Raw genomic sequence first — 22,508 nt, 5'->3', positions numbered from 1 at the left:
ATTTCTTTTATTGTAATCAGTGTTTATAAAAGTTTTTTTGACAGTGTTTAATACACCTCTATATGGGCGCCTCTAGTTGCACGAATAACATCAAGACGGTACTCGATTTCCTGCCATGTTCGCTGTAGCATAGCGTCATCAGTGGTGGCAGTGGCATTACGAATCCTTTGCTTCAAGTGAGCAATGTCCCTTATCTGTGTTTGATGCACGACATACCCCCATAAAAAAGTCCAAGGGAGTGATATCTGGCGAACGCGGTGGCCAAGGAATTGGCCTGTCCCTCCCAATCCAGTCCGCAGCTCGTGGTCTTGCGGTAGAGTTCTCGCTTCCCGCGCACGGGGTCCCGGGTTCGATTCGTGGCGGGGTCAGGGATTTTTCCTGCCTCGAGATGATTGGGTGTTGTTGTGTCGTCTTCATCATTATCATTCATCTCCATTACGGTCGGAGGAAGGCAATGGTAAACCACCTCCACTAGGACCTTGCCTAGTACAGCGATACGGGTCTCCCGCATCATCCCCTACGCTTCTCGGACTATGGGACCTCATCATCATTCCAATCCATCTGCCTGGAAAGTTTTCATTGAGGAACCCCCGAACATGTAGTCCCCAATGTGGTAGTACACCATCTTGCTAGAAAATGATAGTTGGTTGTAAGTCAATCAATTGTGTTGTTACGTATTCGGTCAGATGGTAAACATTTGCAGTAATTGTTGATTCGTTGAAGTAAAATGGACCAATTATTCGGTTGCACATGATTCCACACCACACATTCACTTTTGGACTATCCCGGTAAAACTCCCTAGTCACATGGGTGTGTTCAGATCCCCAGATTCTCACATTGTATCTATTTAATGTCCCAGAAACAGGAGGGGTTGGCTCGTCACTGAAACAAACTCGCTCGAGGAATGCTTCATATTCCGAAAGGCGTTCTAGGATGTTGAGTCCAAACTCTGTCCGTTTTGGCTTGTCATTTGGCTCAAGTGTCTGTAATAGTTCCACTTTGTAAGCGTACAACCGTGCGTTCTTGTGGAGGACCTTAAGCACAGTTGAACGTGGTAGTTGCAACTGTCTGGCAGCAGTGCGGATAGACTTTGTAGGTGAACGAGTGAAGACTAAAACGTGATAGACGCTTTCCTCGGATGTTCTTGGTCGCCCGCTGCTCCCTTTATGCAACACTGTCCCCGACACCAAAAATTTTTTGTGCCATGCACGGACTGAAGGGCGCGAGGGTGGATCTCTTCCATACTTCGTTCTGAAGTTTCGTTGAGTCTGAACATCCGATTTTGTCTCAATAATCCAGGACACACATTGTGCCTTCTCTTGAGTAGTTGCCATTTTATAGAGGTTGAGTTCCTTCCATCAACAGAGTATCTGAAACACAAAATTTTACTATATATAAAAACTTTAGTAAACAGTGATTACAATAAAAGAAATTTTGTTCAAATGCTTCAACAACTGCCATTGTAATAAAATTTTGAAGTTGTAAAGGGACTTTATGGACACCCTGTATATGTCTGTATGTTGTTTTACTGTTACAATATTAGGAATTCGAAGCACGTTAAAAATGGAAATGATGACGGGTTGGATAACGACAGGTGAAAGGGGAAATGGGCATTGAGAGAGAGACTGTAACATTGTGTGAACACCCCCCCCCCCCCCCCCCCCCGCCAGAAACCAAGCTTTGATTCGCGGCTATGTAACAGGGTTCGGGTCCCCTTTTAAGGCGAAACGCGGCTGTAATGTAAGGCCCATATAACACTGTAAAATATGTTTGCCAAAAATCTTTGTCAAAGTTCTTTGACCAGACTACTTCGCTGCAGCCATTATACTCCGTCATAAACGTTTTCGTTATAGTTGGCCGTGGATGGATGCCAAACAGTTAATTGTCAGAAAGCGACATGTAATGTAATTTTGCGGCGAGTGCATTGCTTGAAACGAAATAGAAACGGAAACAATTGCGGCTTAAACCGTGGATAGCGAGAAGAGAAGCTCCGAAGTGTTCACCAGAAATTGCTTCGTGGTCTGCAGTGCAAAGGACATAAAGAGTTCCGAAAATTATTTGAGAATGGATGAATAAACATTTCAGTTTGTCCTTCCTAAAGTAGCTCCTCATATTTTCAAAAAAGATAATCATATAAGAAATATCATTTGTACTAATGGCAGTCTCATGTCAGATGTTTAGGAACTGGCGAGAGTTATTGGTTTACAATATAATACATCCTGCAGTTTACTACTTCACGTATGGTACCAGAAACATGTGAGACAGTATGTAAATCGCTTAAGGAGAAATTATAAAGGTTGGGTTATTAGAGTAACAAAGAAATACCTTTATTTCACTTATGTACACTTTATTAAGAGCACTTAGATTTCCACATCACCATAATCTCCTTAGTCCATTAAATTTTTTCCTTACATCATCCACAGTGCAGACTCTTCGAACGCAGCTGATCGCTGCAGCTATTTCTTTAAAGGAGTCTAACCGCTTATAGCAGTTTTCGTCGTCAGCATTATGTTTGTTGTGAAGAATTTCATGTTGTTCGTACTTTGCAGTGATCATTATGGTAACAGCTACCAGTACACTTTGACGTCATTTTTTGGATTAAAGGCACTACAGGCAAGCGAGGCGACAAGTGTACAAAGGTGAACTCTTCTAAAGGGTAGGAAAGCGCTCCAATTTTTATCTTAGATCTTTGAAAAGCACACCTAGTACACTATCAAAGATATTTAATGTGATACGGGCCTTAGTATTAAATTTCATCAAAAAGACGTTTAAATTTATAAAAAAAGTCATAAACTGATTTGTGGTAGGCAGATGTTATCACACGTTTGCTGCCAAACGGCGGCGACAAAACACCTGCTAGTGAAGTGCCTAGTCGCGGAGCGAAAAAGCTGTCGGGCTACGGGTTGCGCGCCGCGATAGCCGGAAGGGCCGCCAGACTGCGCTGGTGCGCACCCGGGATGGCCTCGTTCGCAGATTTCTCCTCGTGGCCTGATTCTGCGCTGCCGGCTGCCGCCCGAGCGAAGGTCAGCCAGTCGGAGGCGAGCCGCCGAGCAGCACACACCGTCTCGCAGCGCTCCCGCGTGTGCGCGCGCACACAGACACAACGCTCCGCCTCCCCTACCCTACTGTTGCCAGCCACTCCCCGCTGCCCGGGAGAGCTCGGGGCGAGTCCCACAGCCGTGTCGTCTCCCTCCTGCGCAGCCAGCCAGTCTGCACCTCACCGCGTCTCGCGACCGTAGCTGTCGAAATACCTCTGCGCGCGCGCGACTCCATTTCTGCGTTTCTTTGTGACGTGGTCGCAACGGAATGACGTTCAACGAGCAGCTACATAGGCTGTGAAAAAAAAGGAAAGAAAGACAAAACAGTACTGTCTGTAGTGTTTCGAGGACCCGCTTTCTGTGCGTCGACTGGGGGCAATGTGTGCCGACAGGCGTCGATAGTGCTACGCCGTCACGTCGCTGCTGTGTCCACGGAGTTGTGAAACCTACAGATTCAGTTCTGGCAGCTATAGTGACTAGCGGATATTCCCGTGAAAATCGTCCCGCGCCGTGACGTCGCAGCGCCTCTGCCGATGCTACACTTGACGGGGAACGTGCAAAGTCGACGCCCGTCATTAACTCCGGCGCAGTTCGCAGTTAGCGGAGGCCCGCTAACCCGCGTAACGGCACCGCCGCATTCTTTCGGTTCGGGCGGAGCGCTGGCGGCTAGCAGTAACAGTGGATGTGTATCCGGCGCCTCTTCGCCGAATCCGAACGCGTCGGCGACGACCCGGCGAGGAAAACGGAGCGGACGATGACGCGCCGAGTGACAGTGGGTAGGGAGCGTTGCGACACCTGTTCGACGCACTGCGCGTGCGCGCGCCGCGTGTGCCATCTTTGAAGTCGACGTTCCTTGCCCGACGCCAGCTGTTCGTGCGCAATTAGCAGCGGATTCTTTGTGGGGATGGATTGCGTGCGGCGTTTTGGCTGCAGTGTTTGTGTTCGTGTGTTCCTCAGAGGAATTAATGCTTAATGCAGTGAGATGCCTCGCGTGAGGATGTTTAGAAGTGGTAGTTAAAGCTCGTAGTGATACTTTTGGTGTTAAGTTAAAAGAGGAGTGTTTCGAAGTGAAGTGCGTCTAGGAGACCTGCCACCAGGATATCGTCTTTGGAACGACTCTTCGGAATGCACGATGACAATGGCGCTGCTTCGAACACAACGTGGTACGTACGCAGCTGAAGTTTGCAGTCTGTCTTCTCTCTTCCCGGGAGGGGACTATTTAGGTCAAGCCGGTTAGCGACACATGCTTCAAGCGCAACTGGGTCACTCCGTGAGACTAAGCGCCCGCTTGGTTAAGGGGGAGGGGGGGGGGCGGACCTAGGGAAGGAATGGATAACGTATCGAGTACCTGGATGCACGTTTTATAGTGCTCACCCGCCCGTATCAGAGCCCAAGCACAATCGCTTGGCTTAATCGTCTGTGTGCACAGTCAAGGTTCCGATAATGTGCTCGTATTTCATGCCAGAGCATTGTGTGTGATACTGTTCCCGGCGACTACTTCAAACTGAGGACTCACTTAGTCCGCACCCGTTTTTAAAATTCCCATTAATGATTCAGAATGTCATTTCTTGGTCGTGAGTGAAATGTTTTATTCATTTCTCCTGTTCCGGTTTGGTAAATATGCTTTTAAGTGTAGGGTGCGCTTACTTATATAACCGACGTGTTCGTGCTGCGTGAAGCGCAATGTAATACGCGCTCCTACTCTTAGCAAATTTGCTATTGAGACACTGAAATGTTACTTTAGTTTCAGGCGACATTCCTGTGGGAACGGAGATTCCAGTTCAGTGTGACGTAGCAAACTGTCAACCAAGGTGTTAAAGGAGAACAATTATAGACAACCTTTCTGATGATTTTTTTCATATTTGTTGCGGAAATAAAGTTTGCAGAGGAAGGAGGAAGTAAACAAGAGACTTACAGACAACTAGCTTTGTTTGTAAACAGAGCGCAGTGTTTGTATAGAACTACTTCGAGGAATAGAGAAATCATTTTTGAGGATACGACCGAACTGTTCATCCAACGAAACGATCGAAGAATCATCGCTTAAGAAGCCGTTCTAAATCTTCTTGTTGAAGCGTGACTGGAAGCTTTGAGAGTCGCATTTTGATTTTGTGTGAATACTGTTCAATGACAGCCACGATGAAAGAACAAACGACTTGAAAGATACTGAAAACTTCAAGCACTCGGACTGGAAGTTAGGTAGTTAAATAAGTCACAAGAAGCTTTATGCAAATTATTCACTTTGTTATGTACTGCATAAATGGAAAGTTCTGTAGCATATATTTGCATTGAGAAATCTACATTGATCATGTTAATTTCTATCTTCGATTACTTGCGATCGAATTGTTTACGCCACAACTTTTTTTTACAAAAATCTAAAAAAAGCATATTTTTATCCTTAATTTTCAGAGAATGTCTTGGTACCACAATACGAGTTATGGTAAATACATAAAACAGAAACTTATACGAAGCATACTGTTTCGAAGTCCAACATTGACATTCAATACAGTAATTATCATAACAAATCGGGATTGTAATGATATCGGAAGCTTACACGTTTCCACAACTGTTAGTGCAATTATAGATTTATCGTGCGTATGCTGGCAACTTCGCGTGTAAAGAGAGCTACAATCCTGTGCCATAAAAGATAGCACTAAAAAAACATTTCTGTATCTGAAGTTTATTTCTGCTCTGTTTAACAACTTGTAGCGTATCGAACAAATAAATACAGAACGCCATTCATCTTTTGCTGAACATGGTAACAAACATGGATATTTTTATTCTGAATTTTCAGAGAACGGCTGAGTACCAAAACTTGAGTTACAGCAATTTAATAAAATAGTAACGAATACGAAACATGCTACTTCGGTGTCCATCACTGACATACAGAACAGCAATTATCACCTGCAAATCGGGACTGTAGTATTAATGTAACTTTACACGTTCTTGTAAGTTAGTGAAATTATAGATTTCTCGTATGTGTGCCGGCGACTTGGCGTGGATGAGTCACAGAAAGAAAGATACTACCAAAAAGTACATTTATATGTTTGAAATTTATTTCTGCTCTGTTTAACATCATCTCCTGCATATCAAACAAATGGATTCAGAACGCTACGATATACATCTTTTGCTTGACGTGATAAGAGGTGACATTTTCCTTAGAAGTAAAACTCAGGTGTTCACTGTGCGGATACGAATTCTTTGCATTCGTATCTTTCACTCGCTGTTACGTTACAGAGCAACCCATCCTTCTGCTTGCTTTATAGTACTGACGAAATGAAAAAAGAAGACACTTGCCGTGAATGTAAAAATACAAGGAAGAGAACCCTTTTTTATATATCTCCAGTTTAGATCTGACAACTTATTTTTAATTTGGCGTATGGAGAATGTTATTTTTCGGGTGCTTTAGTTGTCGTCTAAAAAACTTCTTCTAGAAAACGATCAGAAACAGACATTAAAAATATAGTTGAGGCGCATTTTTCTTCTCTCTTTCGAATCCACTGAAGTGTTATTAGTCGAATATACGAAGAACATGCATAGACTTGTGACGACGACTATGAAGACGCGAAATAGTTGACAGACAGACATCTTAGAAAGTATTTCCACCAAAATATGTTGCACTTTTGCCCCAAAACTATAAAGAGTGTTGAACAACTTCCTGTTACAGGTTCTGGACAAATACCTCACTTCGCCCTTATTGTATGTCGAACGGGCGTTTGTGTTTAGTTTTTTTGTATAGTTGGCAGATTGAGATGAGAGGTTGTCCGAGTTCATAAAATTGAACACAAGTTCTTTATACTTGGGTAAATTCAAATTATATGCCATACGGGCATGCACAATCTTTCGAATACAACAGGTCTTGCAGACTATGAATGTTTTGAGTGGTTTGAAGCGACTGACTTCGCCGTTGGTACGATAGCGCATTTTCTCTCACAGTAAACAGCACGCTGCTTGTTATGTAATATACGATTAACAGATTAATTATGCATAAGGAGGTTTGGAATCCCCTTATTGTTTTACCGTTTGAAAAGAATGTACAGCAACGGTCCCTACTTCCGTTTCAAAAGGGAGTATCGTGTGCTTCAGAAGCGTCTACTTTTTGTGCGAGGCTTGCGAACTGATAAATCAGCAGGTAGCTGGCTGGCTAGCTACCTACGCCTTTTGTCCGAAAGCGAGGTCGTGGTTTTCCGGCCTGGCCTTGCAATCGCGCTGTGAAGCCAAAGGCAGGGACGGATCCATTGTTCACGCGACTGCGTTTAGGTTTCCACTCCCTTCCTTCCCGTACTGTGTTACGCTTCACGTCAAGTGAACAGTTCCTCATTCGTAGCTGAGAGGTTGAACCGCAGCGTGAGGAACTTGTCAGATTGTGCATTGCAATTAGAATTACTTTAAGAAATCTTGCCCGCTACAGCGTATTTTACCAGTACCTCATTACACTAATAACTAGAGAATTGTATTTTTTGACAGTTTTAACCTACCATCTGACTTACTTACCTAGAAAGCACTTAACTTGTAGCACGCAGCTAGGCACTCTCCGGATCTAGAATTCCGTAACAAACAAATTTCACGTGTATACTATAGTCTAGCGTTAAGTTCCAAGGATGGGGATAGTAAACTCTCTCAGGACATTCTTATTTATTTACCTTCGTCTATTATCCTATTCCCGAATACCCACGAACCTTCCCTTACTTATTTATTTATTTATGCTTTTCGTTTATTACCATACAATCAGCCATAGTGTGACACATTAGTAGCAATTGTCGGTTCTGGTTATTACCGGTGCACAAATTTCAATGTAGTACTGGCAAAAGAAGTATAATTTTTATAAAATTAACTGTTCCTGTAGTGACCGACTAGGAAGTTCATAAATTTAGCTCGGTATATTCAATGTTATATATACTTTGCAAGGACATTTTTGGCATCCACTAATGCAAATTTCACTCTGGCAAATTAAACACTTAGTTATCTCTATTTCATGAAGGGGGGAAAAAGAAAGAAAAAAATAATGTGGACGCTTATCAGGTTTATGTAAAACTTGTTCGTGAAAGTTGTATCTCCCGTTTCTTGTTACTCTCTTAGGGGAGGGAGGAATAATTCCGTAGTTCCCTGCCGGTACGCACATCACTGTGGTTGTATAGACAAACGAAAGTAGAATAATAAGCTTCTCATAGGGCTGGTATGGCGATTCTTATGGCACGCCGTAGTTTTCTAAGTAATTTACGGGATACCGTGTAGTTTTGCGATTTTATTATATGTGTAAACAAACAACACACCGTCCGAAAAGGCCATGAAGGCCCTTAAATGGTCTCACGAGGTCTGAGTACACTTCGTTTGCCAACAGCACTTGGCGGACTCGGACGGTGACCCATCAAAGTGCTAGTCAGGCCCGACCGCGCTTACCTTCACTGATCTGACAGCAACCAGTGTTACTGCTGCAGTGCTGTACCAAGATTGACTCTCGCTGTGAACCTAAGCCATGTTTTAAGGTTAAATTATTACCGTGTATGCGATAAATTTAATGCAGATGACGAATGTGTGGTGTGCGTGTGTGTATGTGTGTGTGTGTGTGTGTGTGTGTGTGTGAAAGAGAGAGAGAGAGAGAGAGAGAGATGGAGGTACAGCTAGAGTAGAGAGAGAATTGTTAGACTGAATGCACGGCTGGAACAGTAGCTGGCAGTGTCCCAGTCTTCTTCTTGTTGTGCGTGTGTAGAACTTGGCTTCGTTTTTGAGTGCAGGGAGCAGTGAGATCATAGGCGTATTCAGCGACCGTGGGTGGTAGGAATGTGCAGTTGCGATAAAATTTTACGTGGGAATTGAATTCGTTTTGTTTACGTGACACCTTTGCTTTAAACGCAATGATCTGCTATATATAAATATGAAGGATCACTATTACATACGCCTGGACGTTTCAGTAATTTTCAAAGAAATATTCTTCAACGTAAGACCTTAGAGTTTCTGCGCCAGCACAAGTTTATTTGCGAGACGTCGGTTTTGTTATGTTACTGTGTTTTTGTAATCCACAAATTACAGCAGTGTTATGTCCTATAAAGTTACTTTATAACCCGCCCCTTCCGTGCTCTCCCCTCTGTTTCATTTTTCTATCGCATTACTTTGCTTTTAGGTAGTGTCCGATTTTACTATGAACGTTGAGATGAGTACCACGTTCTCCGCGTCAAACCGTTAGTATGAGTGGTAAAGACGATTTCGCCTCAGTAAAACGCAGGACTGATATTTACACGGCGCGGTTATGGCAGTCCGTGTGAAAGAATGATTCAGTTGTTGATACCCTCTCTCAAGCACGACGTTCCAGCTTGGACAGCTAAACGCATGAGCGAATCTGGTTTGGTATCTGACTCCGCTGCGAGAGTATTTACTTTCCTTTCTGTCTATATGCCTCTGACGTTTTATTGGTTCTACTAGCACAGGCAGCACACATGATGTCCGTTATCTCGGTCCGTCGAATTGTTCCTAACGATTGCATGAATTCATCGTAAATGATTTGTCCATTTGCTAGCTCACCATTAGTTTTAAGTTGATTTAGCTGATGATTTAGCTGAATGTGCCGTAGATCGTTCTACGATACCTTTCGAATTGATGTGATGTGGAACGAATTAGTTTGCAGGCTATGTACACATTATTGTTTTTACGGCCGAAACTCATTGTTTATAGCGTAGGCTCACTAAATATAGCACATGGCTTGCATCAAATAGAAATAAACAAATGAGTATTCATAATTACTCATGTTAAAAATGAGATACAAGTTTAGCAGCAAATTAAACGTGGTTTTCTACTGCACTCTACTTGTTACCAGTGTTTCATAATATATTCGTCTTTGGAATAAAAGGAGTTGTCCAGAAATAAATGATTTCAGGTTGAATCTAAAATTGGCTTTGCTGCTTGTTGTACATTCTCTGTTATCGGGTTAGTAATGAAATGGCTTTGTGGCGATATCTTGATTTGATTTATGAGTCCACGATAGCTTTTGAAACGAATAACGAAGGTAATTTTTTCTTCTGGTATGGTAGCTATGAGCGTTAATGTTGTTCTCAAATGGAGATGTACTCTTTATGACGTATTCGATTAGCGAATATGTTATATATTTTGAAGATATTCCAAAAATTTGAAACATTCTACTGTAGTCACTCATTCTTGTTGATGTACATTGATATGGTGCGTGTTTTTATATTTGTCGTAGAGAATTAAATATAGGTCTACTTTGTTTTATAAATATTATAAGTTTTTTGTGATGAACCAATTGCGTGTTAATGTCTATTTCGAAAACATCGTTGTATGCGTCGTTGATTCCAGTTGTCACAAGGGCGAACGTCATTCTTTGTTATCGTTGGCCAATAAGTATAGTTTTAAACTAGAACTTCTTGAGTACTTTGATTAAAGAAGAAATTCATTTACTATTCCCATAAATAGGCACAGTTTCAGTCAGTATACACTGGTGCATATTTTTTCAACGGAACTAGAATTGAAAAGTTTCTTGAAAGGAGGAAATTAGTAATTTTTAGGGCTATTTTCTTCTCGGTTAACGTATGTCGATAATTGTTCCACCAGTTTGTAGCTGTAAAGATGGAGGCAGGAAACGATATTCGAGCATGTGCCAAACGGTGGTTACGAAAAACCTGCATCACGTGCAAAAGACTGGGAGTCAATTTATATTGTCTCAGAACCGTGGAATCTCATGTCTCGTGTCTCCAGACAGGACAATCATTAGAATATAAATCTCATTTTTATAATCCTTGACAGGGATACGTAGCGCATATATAAATTGTTTCCTCGCCTGGTATTATGATCGCGAATTTCGCAGCCCACGCTAAATTCACTCATGTTATTAATCACGAATGGCACTAGCGAGATTTCTGAAAGATGTTACTAACTTTACATATTCTTACTGCACGCTTCTGTGAAATAGATTTTTTTTTTCAATCTTCGCTGCATTGTAACAGTATCAATACAAAAAATTCGAGGCTCGATTAATAGAAAAATAGAGAAGAGTTAAAATAGTAGTTTTAGTACTTCAGGTGTCGTACAATCTGTCACCAGCTTGAATGCAATGCACAGAACGTTCTTATAACCGTGTGGAAATGTCAGAAAAGTAGTCCCCTCGGATTTCCTCGACTCGCCTTGAATTCCGGTTCTGTCGCCAAAACGTTGACCCTTCAAGTGAATTTCTGCACTTTGTTGTTTTATGATAGGTTCACATTTGATAACATGAAGTTTCGTCACTCGTCATGATTTTTTAAGGCTTCCACTCATCATTTTTTTATCAGCAGTCAAACTTCGCACACACATCTCTCTTCTTCAAAACATACTGGAGAATGTCTAGAACTCTTGATTTAGAGATGTTGCTACATTGCGATTTGTGAACAATAACGTTAACACACTACAATCGCACGTCAACTACTCAACACTGCCTGCTCACAACTGACTGATCGAATGAATATCTCCTTTTACATTCCTTATAGTCCGTGAGACGAGTGATTGGTACTGACAGTTCCGGCGGGCAGACGGCGCTGTTGCCGAACGTGCGCCATGTCTGCTAGACGCATTCTCTAGCAGCAGAAATAAAAGCGAGACAAAATACAAGTCGTATTGGTACGCGTGAATTTATTTAAAGTTGATGCTTGAAATATATTAGCTCGAAAACTGATAAGAGCTATTTAGTAAAAGTATCTAAGATGCTGAAACATAATAAAGTTATTTGTTAAACTTCACAACTGAAATGAAAACTATTTTCGCAAGTTTTTGAACATTAGCAGTTTTGGTTTCCATTGTTAAGTATTAGCATTATTAATTTGTTTTACTACAAGCTACAGAATAATTGGTCAGTGTATTAAGAGTTATAATCTGAAGAAAGTACTCACAATATGATGATCTGGTTGTAGATCGATAGCAAACTCCCTCCTCACATTCCTGAATACGTTGTAGTTACTGTAATGGAAAAACACCACTCACATCACTGTCAGAATCTGACATTGTCTTCCTCAGCACTACTCGAACTATCACTGCTCTCTCCCAGATGTATAATTAAATTTTCGATGCATTCTTCCACAACCCCTTCGGTTTTGGCCGCCTCTCTGATGGCACTTGCAGTGCTGTTTACAATTTTAGCCCACGTCTCGCTTGTCACTTTATTGATAGCTGCTGGAAGGAGAGTTTCCACTTCAGAGATCGTGAATTTTTTATTGTTTGCAGCAATGTAATTTTTTATCTGCGCCCACACTCCTTCAATTGCATTGAAGTGACAGTGGTATGGAGGAAGCCGAACGATTTCATGCCCGTGCCTTTTAGCAATATCGTCAATTACATATGTTGGAAATTGGGGTTTCTTTTGTGCCACAATTTCGAGCAGTTCCGCCTTCCTTAAATCTTCTCTGAAATCTACTTTTCGCCGTTTCAACCACTGAATGATATCGTCTTTTTTTGTTGCCAAGGTTGGTGCCTTATCGTGAACAACGGAATGATATGGCGCATTGTCCATAACAATCACTGATGGACTTGTCAGATTCGTCATAAGCGATGTCTCGAACCATTCTTGAAATACTACACTGTTCATTTCTTCATGGTAATCTCCCGTCTTTTTTGACCGAAACATTTTCAAGCAGTTTGGCACAAAACCTTTAGATGTTCCTGCATGTAAGACAATAATACGCCCTCCTTTGCCAACAGGCACTGCCATTGTCCCCTCGGGCGTTCCATCATTCCAGCCTCTACGTAAAGAATGGCTGGCATTGACCCAAGTTTCATCTAACCACACTATACTTTCGAATTCCACACCCATGATCCTGCGTAGAAATCTGCACCGCCATGCAACTACATCTGTCCTTTCCATTAATATTTTGCGTCCGTTAAACAGTGAATAGCTGAAGCCTATGTCTTTCAACAATGTACGCAATGAAAATTTGCTCCCTTTAAAAAGACCGTCTTTCTGAAGCGACACCTGTAATTTAGACAGAGTGGAATGTTCCCTTCTCTTATAATAGCTGTATATATGACGACGAATAGCGTCTTTCTGAAAATCGCCCAAAGCTGTCACCTGCTTATTTCTCGGTCGCTTCTTTCCTAGTGTGTGCAGCTTTGTTGTGCCACTCTCGTCACAATCTACACTATACTGTTCTTTCCCTATCGTTACAACAGTGTTCTTACTTATTTTCAATGCTGCTGCAGTTCTCTTCACAACCTGAAGAACAGGAATTAAGGGCCCACCTTTGTCCTTTTCTTTCTCAAAGTAATCCCTCACAGAGCACACGAATTCACGGGCCTGGGTGTGTAGCACACTTTTCTTCCTCCGTTTCACTTCTTGTGTTGGGCTGGTACTACCCGCCGCACTAGACATTGTTTACAACGAAACATAAACAAAGAAACACTGAAAACAACAAAAACGAAATAAACTGCGAATTCAACTTCAGACAAACGACGAACGACCGTACCGCCTGCACGCGAGACACTGGTAAGTTTCATAAGCGCGCGCGACCGGGTTTCAGAGCGGCAACGTGGCCCTTGCTACCCGCTCAAAGTCAGGCCGTCATTGGCTGCCTGCCTGCGGTCGCTAGGCAACGGAAAGACGCTACCGAGCTGTCAATACCAAAGACTCGTCTCCCAGACTATAGTTTAAGCTGCCACCGTAGTTATTGTGTGACGTCACCATGAATAAAATCAATCTCGAAACTTGTTGGACGAACGGTGTACGGCGACCGGCAAGCCGAACGAATGTACAGAGAAATATTCCGCAAAACATGCGACATCCTTAGTTTATACATACTACTAATGGCTGAAGTGTGTGACTCAATTAAATTGCCTGAAAAATACAGCAACCAACTGCTTTATTTATCCTAAGATGCGTTTCGAATTTTCGCTTATGTTAAGCTGGTGTCTTACTGTTATGACTTCAGCTTTATTAAATTTTCGTGTACTGCATCTTGAACGCAACAGCAGCCACGTGTAAAATAACAATTTCTTTGTCAACCACTTTTATCGAATGTATAGTAAGAACTTCGTACTGTAGCTGATGGAGTTATTTTACACAGACCACTTGTACCAATGGATGCATTCGACGTTAATTTATTGATGATGATGATGTAATTGTATTATGCCAACTACAGGCGGATGAAAACCCATATCGTGTTTTCACATATATATGTATTGGAAGTGGATGGTAGCTCTATTTCTTCAGTTAATTTTAAGGGAACATCCCAGTTCTAAGGAATTAAGAGTGGTAATGTTGGTTCTTGTAGGAGACCGTCACTGTTTAGTGATAAAATTTGTTCCACTCAATGGAACACCACCCCCTCAAATTGCACCGTGCGAAGAATTGTTGGCAGTATATCATTGGCCAGCACCTACATGGTTTGAACACGGCAGCGTCGCGTACCGTTACGTTTGCCCACGAAAATAATACGCTGCCATGTCAGTGTGTTTGTGCGTGTGTGTTGAAGCTATTGATACCGACTTTGACCGATTATGTGATGATGTGCGCAAACTGAAATAGGTCGTAATACTGACAATATTCATTTTGTTTCTATATTATTTTTTATGTTAGTTTGTGGTGGCATTGATGTGTGGTGTAGCACGAGGTCTAGGTTAAGCCCCTTTTACACGATAGACTTTCTTGTCTCAACTGACTACTCGAGACAAGTGCAGCGCCCCTGGCGTTTTGTTCCCTCGCTGAGTGTCGTCTGTTTCGAGTGGTCATTTTCGTTAACACGCCAGAGTGTTGTGAGAGCTGTCTGCTGTGCAGTTTGCCAAGAGAAGTTATGAGGGAATACGAAAAAAAATATAAATATAGTAGTCAAATAATGGAACAAGAAATGATAATAGACTTGATCATTGTCACAGAAGAATTCATGATAGAAGTTCCTGTCAACGGTCGGGTGGTAAATTCTTTACACTCATGAGAACAGAACGGATAGTAAAAGTGTCATCCCAACATTTCAGAACATACAGTTACATATTTATTTACTCGAGAAAATATAAATTTGCAAAGTGCAAATACATCAAGCAGTATCCAGAACTCATTAAGTAGCTCTTTTTGCTTTATCCTTTCTATCTTGCTAACACCCAAACCTCCAGATGTCACACCGATCGCAACCAAACGTTGTGTGTCGCTAGAGTATCAACCAAAACACCGATTTAGTTCGTGCTGTGTGCTGTCGGCCAGTAGAACGAGTTCGAAACCCAATGATTGAGACTTTTTTTTTTTTTTTTTTGAACAGTTTACGCGTGGAATTGTTATATGGGAGAACATTTTTCTGACATGTAAAAGGACGTTTCGGAGTTTTTAGTAATGTTCTTATGACAGTCTGCTTTCGCTTTTTTAGCTGAAAATAGCAAACCTACGGTGTACATTTCTATAGGTTACACTACACCTATCTATACAAATGCAGTCTATAGATTTGCTACTTTTAGCTAACGAAGCGAAAGTAGACTGTCATAAGAAAATTGCTACAAACTCTGACTCGTTCTTTTACATTTCAGAAAAACGTTCTCTCACACAACAATAATTTCACCCGTAAATTGTTAAAAAGTAATCACCTTCATTAGGTTTCGAACTCAGGACCTTTACTACGACAATCTGATGTTCTAACAACCTTTTTTTTTGCCAGGTTCGTTTATTTGTCACCACAGATTACGATATAATACCACGTATTAGAAAACTTTCAATAGTGCAAAACATACATATAAATTGTATCGTGGGGAAAATAAAACTAATTACAGTATTAATATTATTCATTCATATATTACTCATTTTGTCTCTATGAATAATTATATTCGTCTCATGGCACCTAAAGGCTTCGAGCTCCACCTTGCGTTGACCGTCGCCCGGGTGAATATTCAATACCGTGAAGGAGAATTTCGCGCGAGGAACTCATCTACCAAACATCGTACTCACGCCTCGCAAATGTGCTTTCCCTGTACTCCGTATTTCCGGTATTGTATTGTATTAAACCGGGGGCCTAGAAACGACGGAGAGGCTCCGTCCCCGCCGCAGCCGCAGTGGTCCACAACCCCAGGACGACTACCGCAGTCCACTTCACCCCTCCTCCGCCCCACACCGAACCACTCTTTCAGGGTTATTGTGCGGTTCGGTCCCCGGTTGACACCCCCCCCTCCCCCGGAAACGTCCCACACCAGAGTGTAACCCCTATGTTTGCGTGGTAGAGTAACGGTGGTGTACGCGTACGTAGAGAACTGGTTACCGCAGCAATCACCTACGTAGTGTAGCTGAGGCGAAATGAGGGGAACCAGCCCGCATTCGCCGAGGCGGATGGAAAACCGCCTAAAAACCATCCACAGACTGGCCGGCTCACCGGACCTCGACACAAGTCCGCCGGGCGGATTCGTACCAGGGACCAGGCGCACCTTCCCAGTCCGGAAAGCCGTGCGTTAGACCGAACGGCTAACCGGGGGGGAATTTCCGGTGTTATTTTTAATTATCGACACACAACGTTTGATATCCATCTGAGTGTCTTGACACCTGGAGGCGTAAGAGCCAAATAACATCGAAAATTATTTTTCTCGCCAAATAACTCTGACATTTTGACGGTTGAAAAAATTTTCACTAAAACACTGTATATATTTAATTTCTTATTTATGCACAGTGTGAACTTTTTCTCTGTAATACGTAAATACCTTTTTGGTTCCAGATATTTTGTCTTATCTTTTAAGAGAACACTGGTAGGAAAAAATGTCAGGACGTCGTGCAAGTTTTCAAAGTGTCACGAAAACGAAGCAAACAACACAATAAGGATGAAGGAGACACAAAATTCGAAATCTATTTCTATAGTAGAGTGAACTTGTCGGGTATAGATTAACTTTCAATTTTAACAGGCGCCGCCAAAGTCGCTTGTTGCTGTGCCTGCGCGGTATACTCTGAAATTTAGAGCGCCACTCTCGGCACAATCTATAGATCACCCACTTGTAGATACACTCGCGCCTTTGTTGGTTGCTGACTTACATACAGGTACAAAAGGTGCCAGCAGTATGAGTAGTCGATTTTGGCCAGAATGCCCCTCGGGAAACTCGTGCGGATGATGGTCAACGAAGACAACAAAGGAGGTGTCATTTGAATGACGGTATTTCTTTTTAAAGGTAAAGCTGTCGTGGACCCGAAAGTCTGCTTGGACGCCACAGTCATTTACTAGACGTGATCCAGTGGTAGGTGGTTATCAGTTACCTTGCTCCGACTTTTGAAGCGGCAGACGCAGGCAGTTGTAGAGGAACGTACAGTCTAATTAAGGTGGACTCCGAACTACTCTGCAACTCTGCGTACGGATCCGCAGAATGGAACTTCACGAACGAGCCATCTGTTTTGGTGCATATTTGAAAACTAATAGATTTCGAAGAGTTGTTTACGCACTCGATATTGATAACGTCATGGTGAAAGCAAGCTGGTACGTCGGTAGGTTTAGTGCTCCCCTTTTCCAGGATAAGACAAAAAAAATGCGATATCGAACCCAGGACGTCCGCGTCAGTAGCCAGCGACGCATACCGCTTTAGATGACAGGGGTGAAAACAGGAAGACGGGAAGTGCGCGCATTGTGTGTTATTGCAGCAGATAATTCGTATTGGTGGCAAAGGAACGTGGGCCGCTGCGCGCGCCGGCAGAAAATAAACGCAGCCAGACGCGGTTGCGCGGCGGTCCGGCCGTGAACTCTGGCGTCGGCTGTGGCGAGCGAGCGCTTTGTTCCGCGGCGCGGTGCTGGCCGCCCATTACATTGCGTACAGCTGCAGGTACACACCTCCGCACGTGCACAGCGCTTTCGAGAACGTGCAAACCGTTGTCCTAATTCTTCACCATTCCCTTTGCACACGGACTGGCCACTGTCCGTACACTAAGATTACAAGTTAACATACAGACTTCTTTCTTTTATTTAATTCACAATTCCACTTCACCTTTTTTTACGGCAGTATCACACCTCCCCACCCCACACCCCTTTTTACATATGACTACAATTAAAAATTGTTTTAAATTTCTAAAGTTCTTAAGAATCAAACATTTTTTTGAAGGCAACTGTCAGCAGCTGTTAAGTATTTTATGAAATGCATGACACTCGTCTGTCTGCCCCGTTTATCATCACTACCTACTAAGGTTAATAACCATCATCACAGCGTACACGTTCATATATTATTTACGTATCATATGACATGCAGTATGGTAATGTCACTAACGAAGCCCCGTCAATGCTGTTCAAAATCGCAAGAACTTAAGGGGCTCCGGAAAGGCTCAAAATCATGAAAAGTTCAATTTTTACTTTTTTGCGTTTTCTGAATCTGCAGACTATTACCTTTTAATAGATATATAATTTATTCAATTCCGAAGACTACAACTATTTTTAAATTTTTTTTGAAATGTGTTCTGCATGGGCGTGACCCACTGTGGCGCTGTTAAACTGCTGTCAAATGGTGTTATTATTAACGTCCGTGTTCATCAGGTACATTTTAGTGATGTGAGATAAAGTATGTGTTGTGGCTAACCTGTGATGGTTCAATATATATCGCTGGTGTGATTGTCGATTGTTTCATGTTTATTTACTCTGTCGTTATCTCGAAAATATTCGTAATTAATTCTGTTTCTTGAGTCTCTGTTTTGTTGAAGTATAATAATGAGTAAAAGTAAAGTTATTAGAAATCCTCTGAAGGCTTTTAAGAAAAGGAGAAATGTTGGAAAGCCAAAGGTATGTGTTATTAGCCGGCCGAAGTGGCCGTGCGGTTAAAGGCGCTGCAGTCTGGAACCGCAAGACCGCTACGGTCGCAGGTTCGAATCCTGCCTCGGGCATGGATGTTTGTGATGTCCTTAGGATAGTTAGGTTTAACTAGTTCTAAGTTCTAGGGGACTAATGACCTCAGCAGTTGAGTCCCATAGTGCTCAGAGCCATTTTTTTGTGTTATTACTGTAAACAATAAAGACGATGAAAATCCCCAACATAGCTTGTGTCCCAAAGAAGAAGACAGTTGGTGTAAATATAACAAAGGATTGCTAACTGGTGAAGTGTACACTCATAAGCATAGTTTGCCTCATGCAATAATGGAGGTGATAAAACCTATTTTCAGAGACTTAGCAGCACCTGAACTGTTGAAAAAGTGTATTCACGGAAAAACTCAAAACCCCAATGAAAGTGTAAATAGTGTTATATGGTCGAGAATCCCCAAGACTGTATTTGTTGGAATAGAAACACTTCACTTTGGTGTGTATGATGCTGTTGCGACTTTCAATGATGGCAACATTGTAAGGTGCAAGGTATTTAGAAATATGGGAATGAAGATAGGTTCTAACATGGTACGAGCGATGCTTGCTCTGCATAATTTAACACAGCCTTTTTCCAAAAAACTGTATATTTTTGAATATATAAATAAAAAAATGCAAAAAAAGTTGTGAATTTTCATTACAATTGAAAAAAATCATCTTTAAAAACTGAACTAAAATTTTGTAAAATCCCTGTGTTAAGTTGTAGCCCATATTCCAATAAATAATCTGTAAAAAGTTCAACTTCCTACCTCAAATACATTGTGAGGAAAGATGTAATTTATAAGCGTTATTTTAACATTGCAAGTATAGGGCGTTCCGGAGCCCCTTAAGAGGTAAAAGGGGTGTGTCAGAAGGGAAAGCATCTGACATACTGTACCGTCTCTCCATTATGGATACCTGTACGTTCTTGTGATGTTAAACAGTTTTGTATTAATATTAGTATGACGTGATATGATACATAAATAATGCATGGCAGGACACGTTAATAATGTATGAACTTTTATACTGCGGTGACCATTATTAACTGAAACTGGAAGTGATGATACATATTTGACATGGATACTGCTGGCTGTCATACAGTTCTTAAAAAAAATTAGAAATTGTTTAACATTTTGAGTCCCAACAGTAGTTAAAAATAATTTAAAATTTTGTAACAGAATTGATCTTTGTCATCAGAGCAACCAACAAATACAAGAATACAAGTAAGCAATCATTAACATTAAGAATGCGGTTACACTTTGGAATATAATTTTAAAATTTTTCAGAGTATTAACATTAACGAGGTAACGAATACATTTCGATATTGGCAAAAAGTAAACAATCAATTTTTTAAAATTGTGTTTCGCTTAAAGTTTTCAACCACCCATCATTTCATGAGGTATATTTGAAAGCAATTTCGCATATTTCCTTGACTCAGTTCCACACCTCGAAACTTCCATAAACTCATAATGCCTAAAACAAATTGTGGTCCTAAATAACAAAGAAAAATAGGTACAAAATAAATTTATATGAAAAGTCCGTTGGCTTGCAGTTTCATTTGGAAATCATTCATAACAGCAGATCTACAAACTCAAATTTATGTTACAGTAACTTCATCTCATTATGACCAATTACAAAAACACGTCACATTCTCCTACAATCACGTAGCACAATCTCCGCCCCGACTGTTTCTTTTATCGCTGTAAGAGACAGCGACACTGAACTACATTCGTAGAAGTAACTCACTGTACCACCAGATGTCTCCGTGTTGCAATAGCATAGGTGGTTTCATGAGCAAGGCACTGATACTTCAAAATAAAAACGCTCCGAGAGTTGAAACATCGTTTCACTATTAAATCTGCCGAACTAGATATTCCTGTTGCGAGTATAGACATGTAGGAACAGACAAAGAAAGGATTTCAGTCCCCCTATTACCTTTACAATTGTTGACAACCTAACGCGAAGGTGTCGTCACCGCTTGCAGCATGTGCTTCTAGGAATAATTGTATTCGTTTTCATTAGATAGATAGTCATGTGGCCGATTTTACATATCCTATACTGATTGTCCCCTCTTTTAGCAGATGGTCTCAGTATGGCCAGTGGTTGGTTGAAACTAGTTACAGCATTTTCACAATGCCCTTGTGATTGTGTCCTAAAAATAAATATTTAGAAGAACATAATTACTCAATTACAGTGGACAGTACGCTCGTTTCTTCAATTACATTATCGTTTTTCAATCTCATCGTTTCTGCTGCACCTAATTTTCACGAAGTGGGGCAAAAGAAAAAGTTACTTTGATACTTTTTGTAAAGTAACAGCTAAAAGTCTGTGCGTATGCGGAAATATGCGAATATATCGACGGATATTTGTAAAGTAACAGCTAGAAGTCTGTGCGTATGCGGAAATCTGCGAATATATCGACGGATATCCACGGATGACATGCGGATATGCGTAATAATTGCTTACTACTTTGTGGTCAAATGTTTAAGAACAGTGTCAACATAACGATTTTTGTCAGTTTGCAAGAATATTGTTTGGTATGAAATAAGTGGCTCCATCAACGTTTCTCTTAAACATATTCACACGTATACTGTAGTGAAACGCTTACTACATTGAGGAATGTAGCACATTGATTTTTTTTTTTTGTGAATAAACGCAAATACATAAGTAAACCATGTGGCTTAAAATTTAACGGTGTGTAAGACAACTTGCAACACAACTTCATTTGACTTCCCAATACTGCGGAAGTGTATGAAGTAAATCGGTTTTAGTAATTACGGCAGAACGTGTCGATATTGCGACAAGTTGTGTTGTATTGAAGTGCGGTCATGGTTGACTTCTACACCTTAGTTTTTGAATTTGCATTCCTACTTCAGCAGACGAAAATTCAGGCCTACCCTCACAGCGGTTTAAGGTGGTTTACAATATTTTAGTGCCTGTCAATGAGGATAAAGGACTTGCCGAGGCGGATAAGGGACTTGCTAATGGGGATAGAATTTTTCTTATTCACGCGAACCTCTTGTAATAAATTGTAGTAAATTAACAAACGCTTATGATTGGAATTAATAGTACTTTAATTTTGCAGTATGGACAAAGGTTTTGTTGATACTTAACATCCACTTTATTACTTAGGATTTGTGTCCGTAGGTCTGTATTTCCTTTCTCTCTTCTCCTTAAAGCATCTGATACAGCTTTCCATTCATGGCTGGACAAAAATTATTCGAATGACGAATAATGAATATAGATCAAAACTACTATCGTTGTTTGGAATAACAGAGACATTACTACGAACGGTATTAATTTTGGCGAATAAAAACTTTTATTAATTATCTGCAAATAAAAAGAGTTACAAATAATAGATAAAACTGAAATCCAACGGCTTTGGTTACATCAATTCTTTTCCATTTATAAAATAAACATACATTTTGTTGCACTGTTTTAGAACATTTCACTTTCTTTTCATACTTCTCATCCGAAGGTTAATGTGATTTTGGAACGTTTTTCCCATGCGCCATATCAACAAAATACGTTCTTCGTAAACGGCGATGTGTAATATCTTCTGAAAATCGCCTTTATTTTAGGATAACGATGTAATATTTTCAAATCACGATCTTCTTCAGCAAAAAATGGAGAATTTAAGAGTTGCACTTTAATTTTTGGTACATTACTTGATCGTGTTTCCATGTGAACTTCAGCTCCCAAATCCCACTAAAAATGGAAAAATAATTTTTTTGTGACAA

The 22,508-nt window shown here is 41.1% G+C and overlaps 1 protein-coding gene across 1 annotated transcript in view; it reads left to right on the top strand.

Moving 5' to 3' along the window:
• The first annotated feature begins 3,330 nt into the window (after positions 1-3,330).
• Positions 3,331-22,508, top strand: part of LOC126235415 (uncharacterized) — a 165,458-nt gene continuing 146,280 nt past the window's right edge. Inside the window, exon 1 of the mRNA XM_049944136.1 lies at positions 3,331-4,201. Within this exon, the coding sequence (XP_049800093.1) occupies positions 4,177-4,201 (25 nt within the window). The 5' untranslated portion in view covers positions 3,331-4,176. The remainder of the gene's footprint in view (positions 4,202-22,508) is intronic.

Source organism: Schistocerca nitens, chromosome 2 (assembly GCF_023898315.1).
Source record: "Schistocerca nitens isolate TAMUIC-IGC-003100 chromosome 2, iqSchNite1.1, whole genome shotgun sequence".
Lineage (NCBI taxonomy): Eukaryota > Metazoa > Arthropoda > Insecta > Orthoptera > Acrididae > Schistocerca > Schistocerca nitens.
This window is presented reverse-complemented; position numbering and strand designations above follow the sequence as displayed.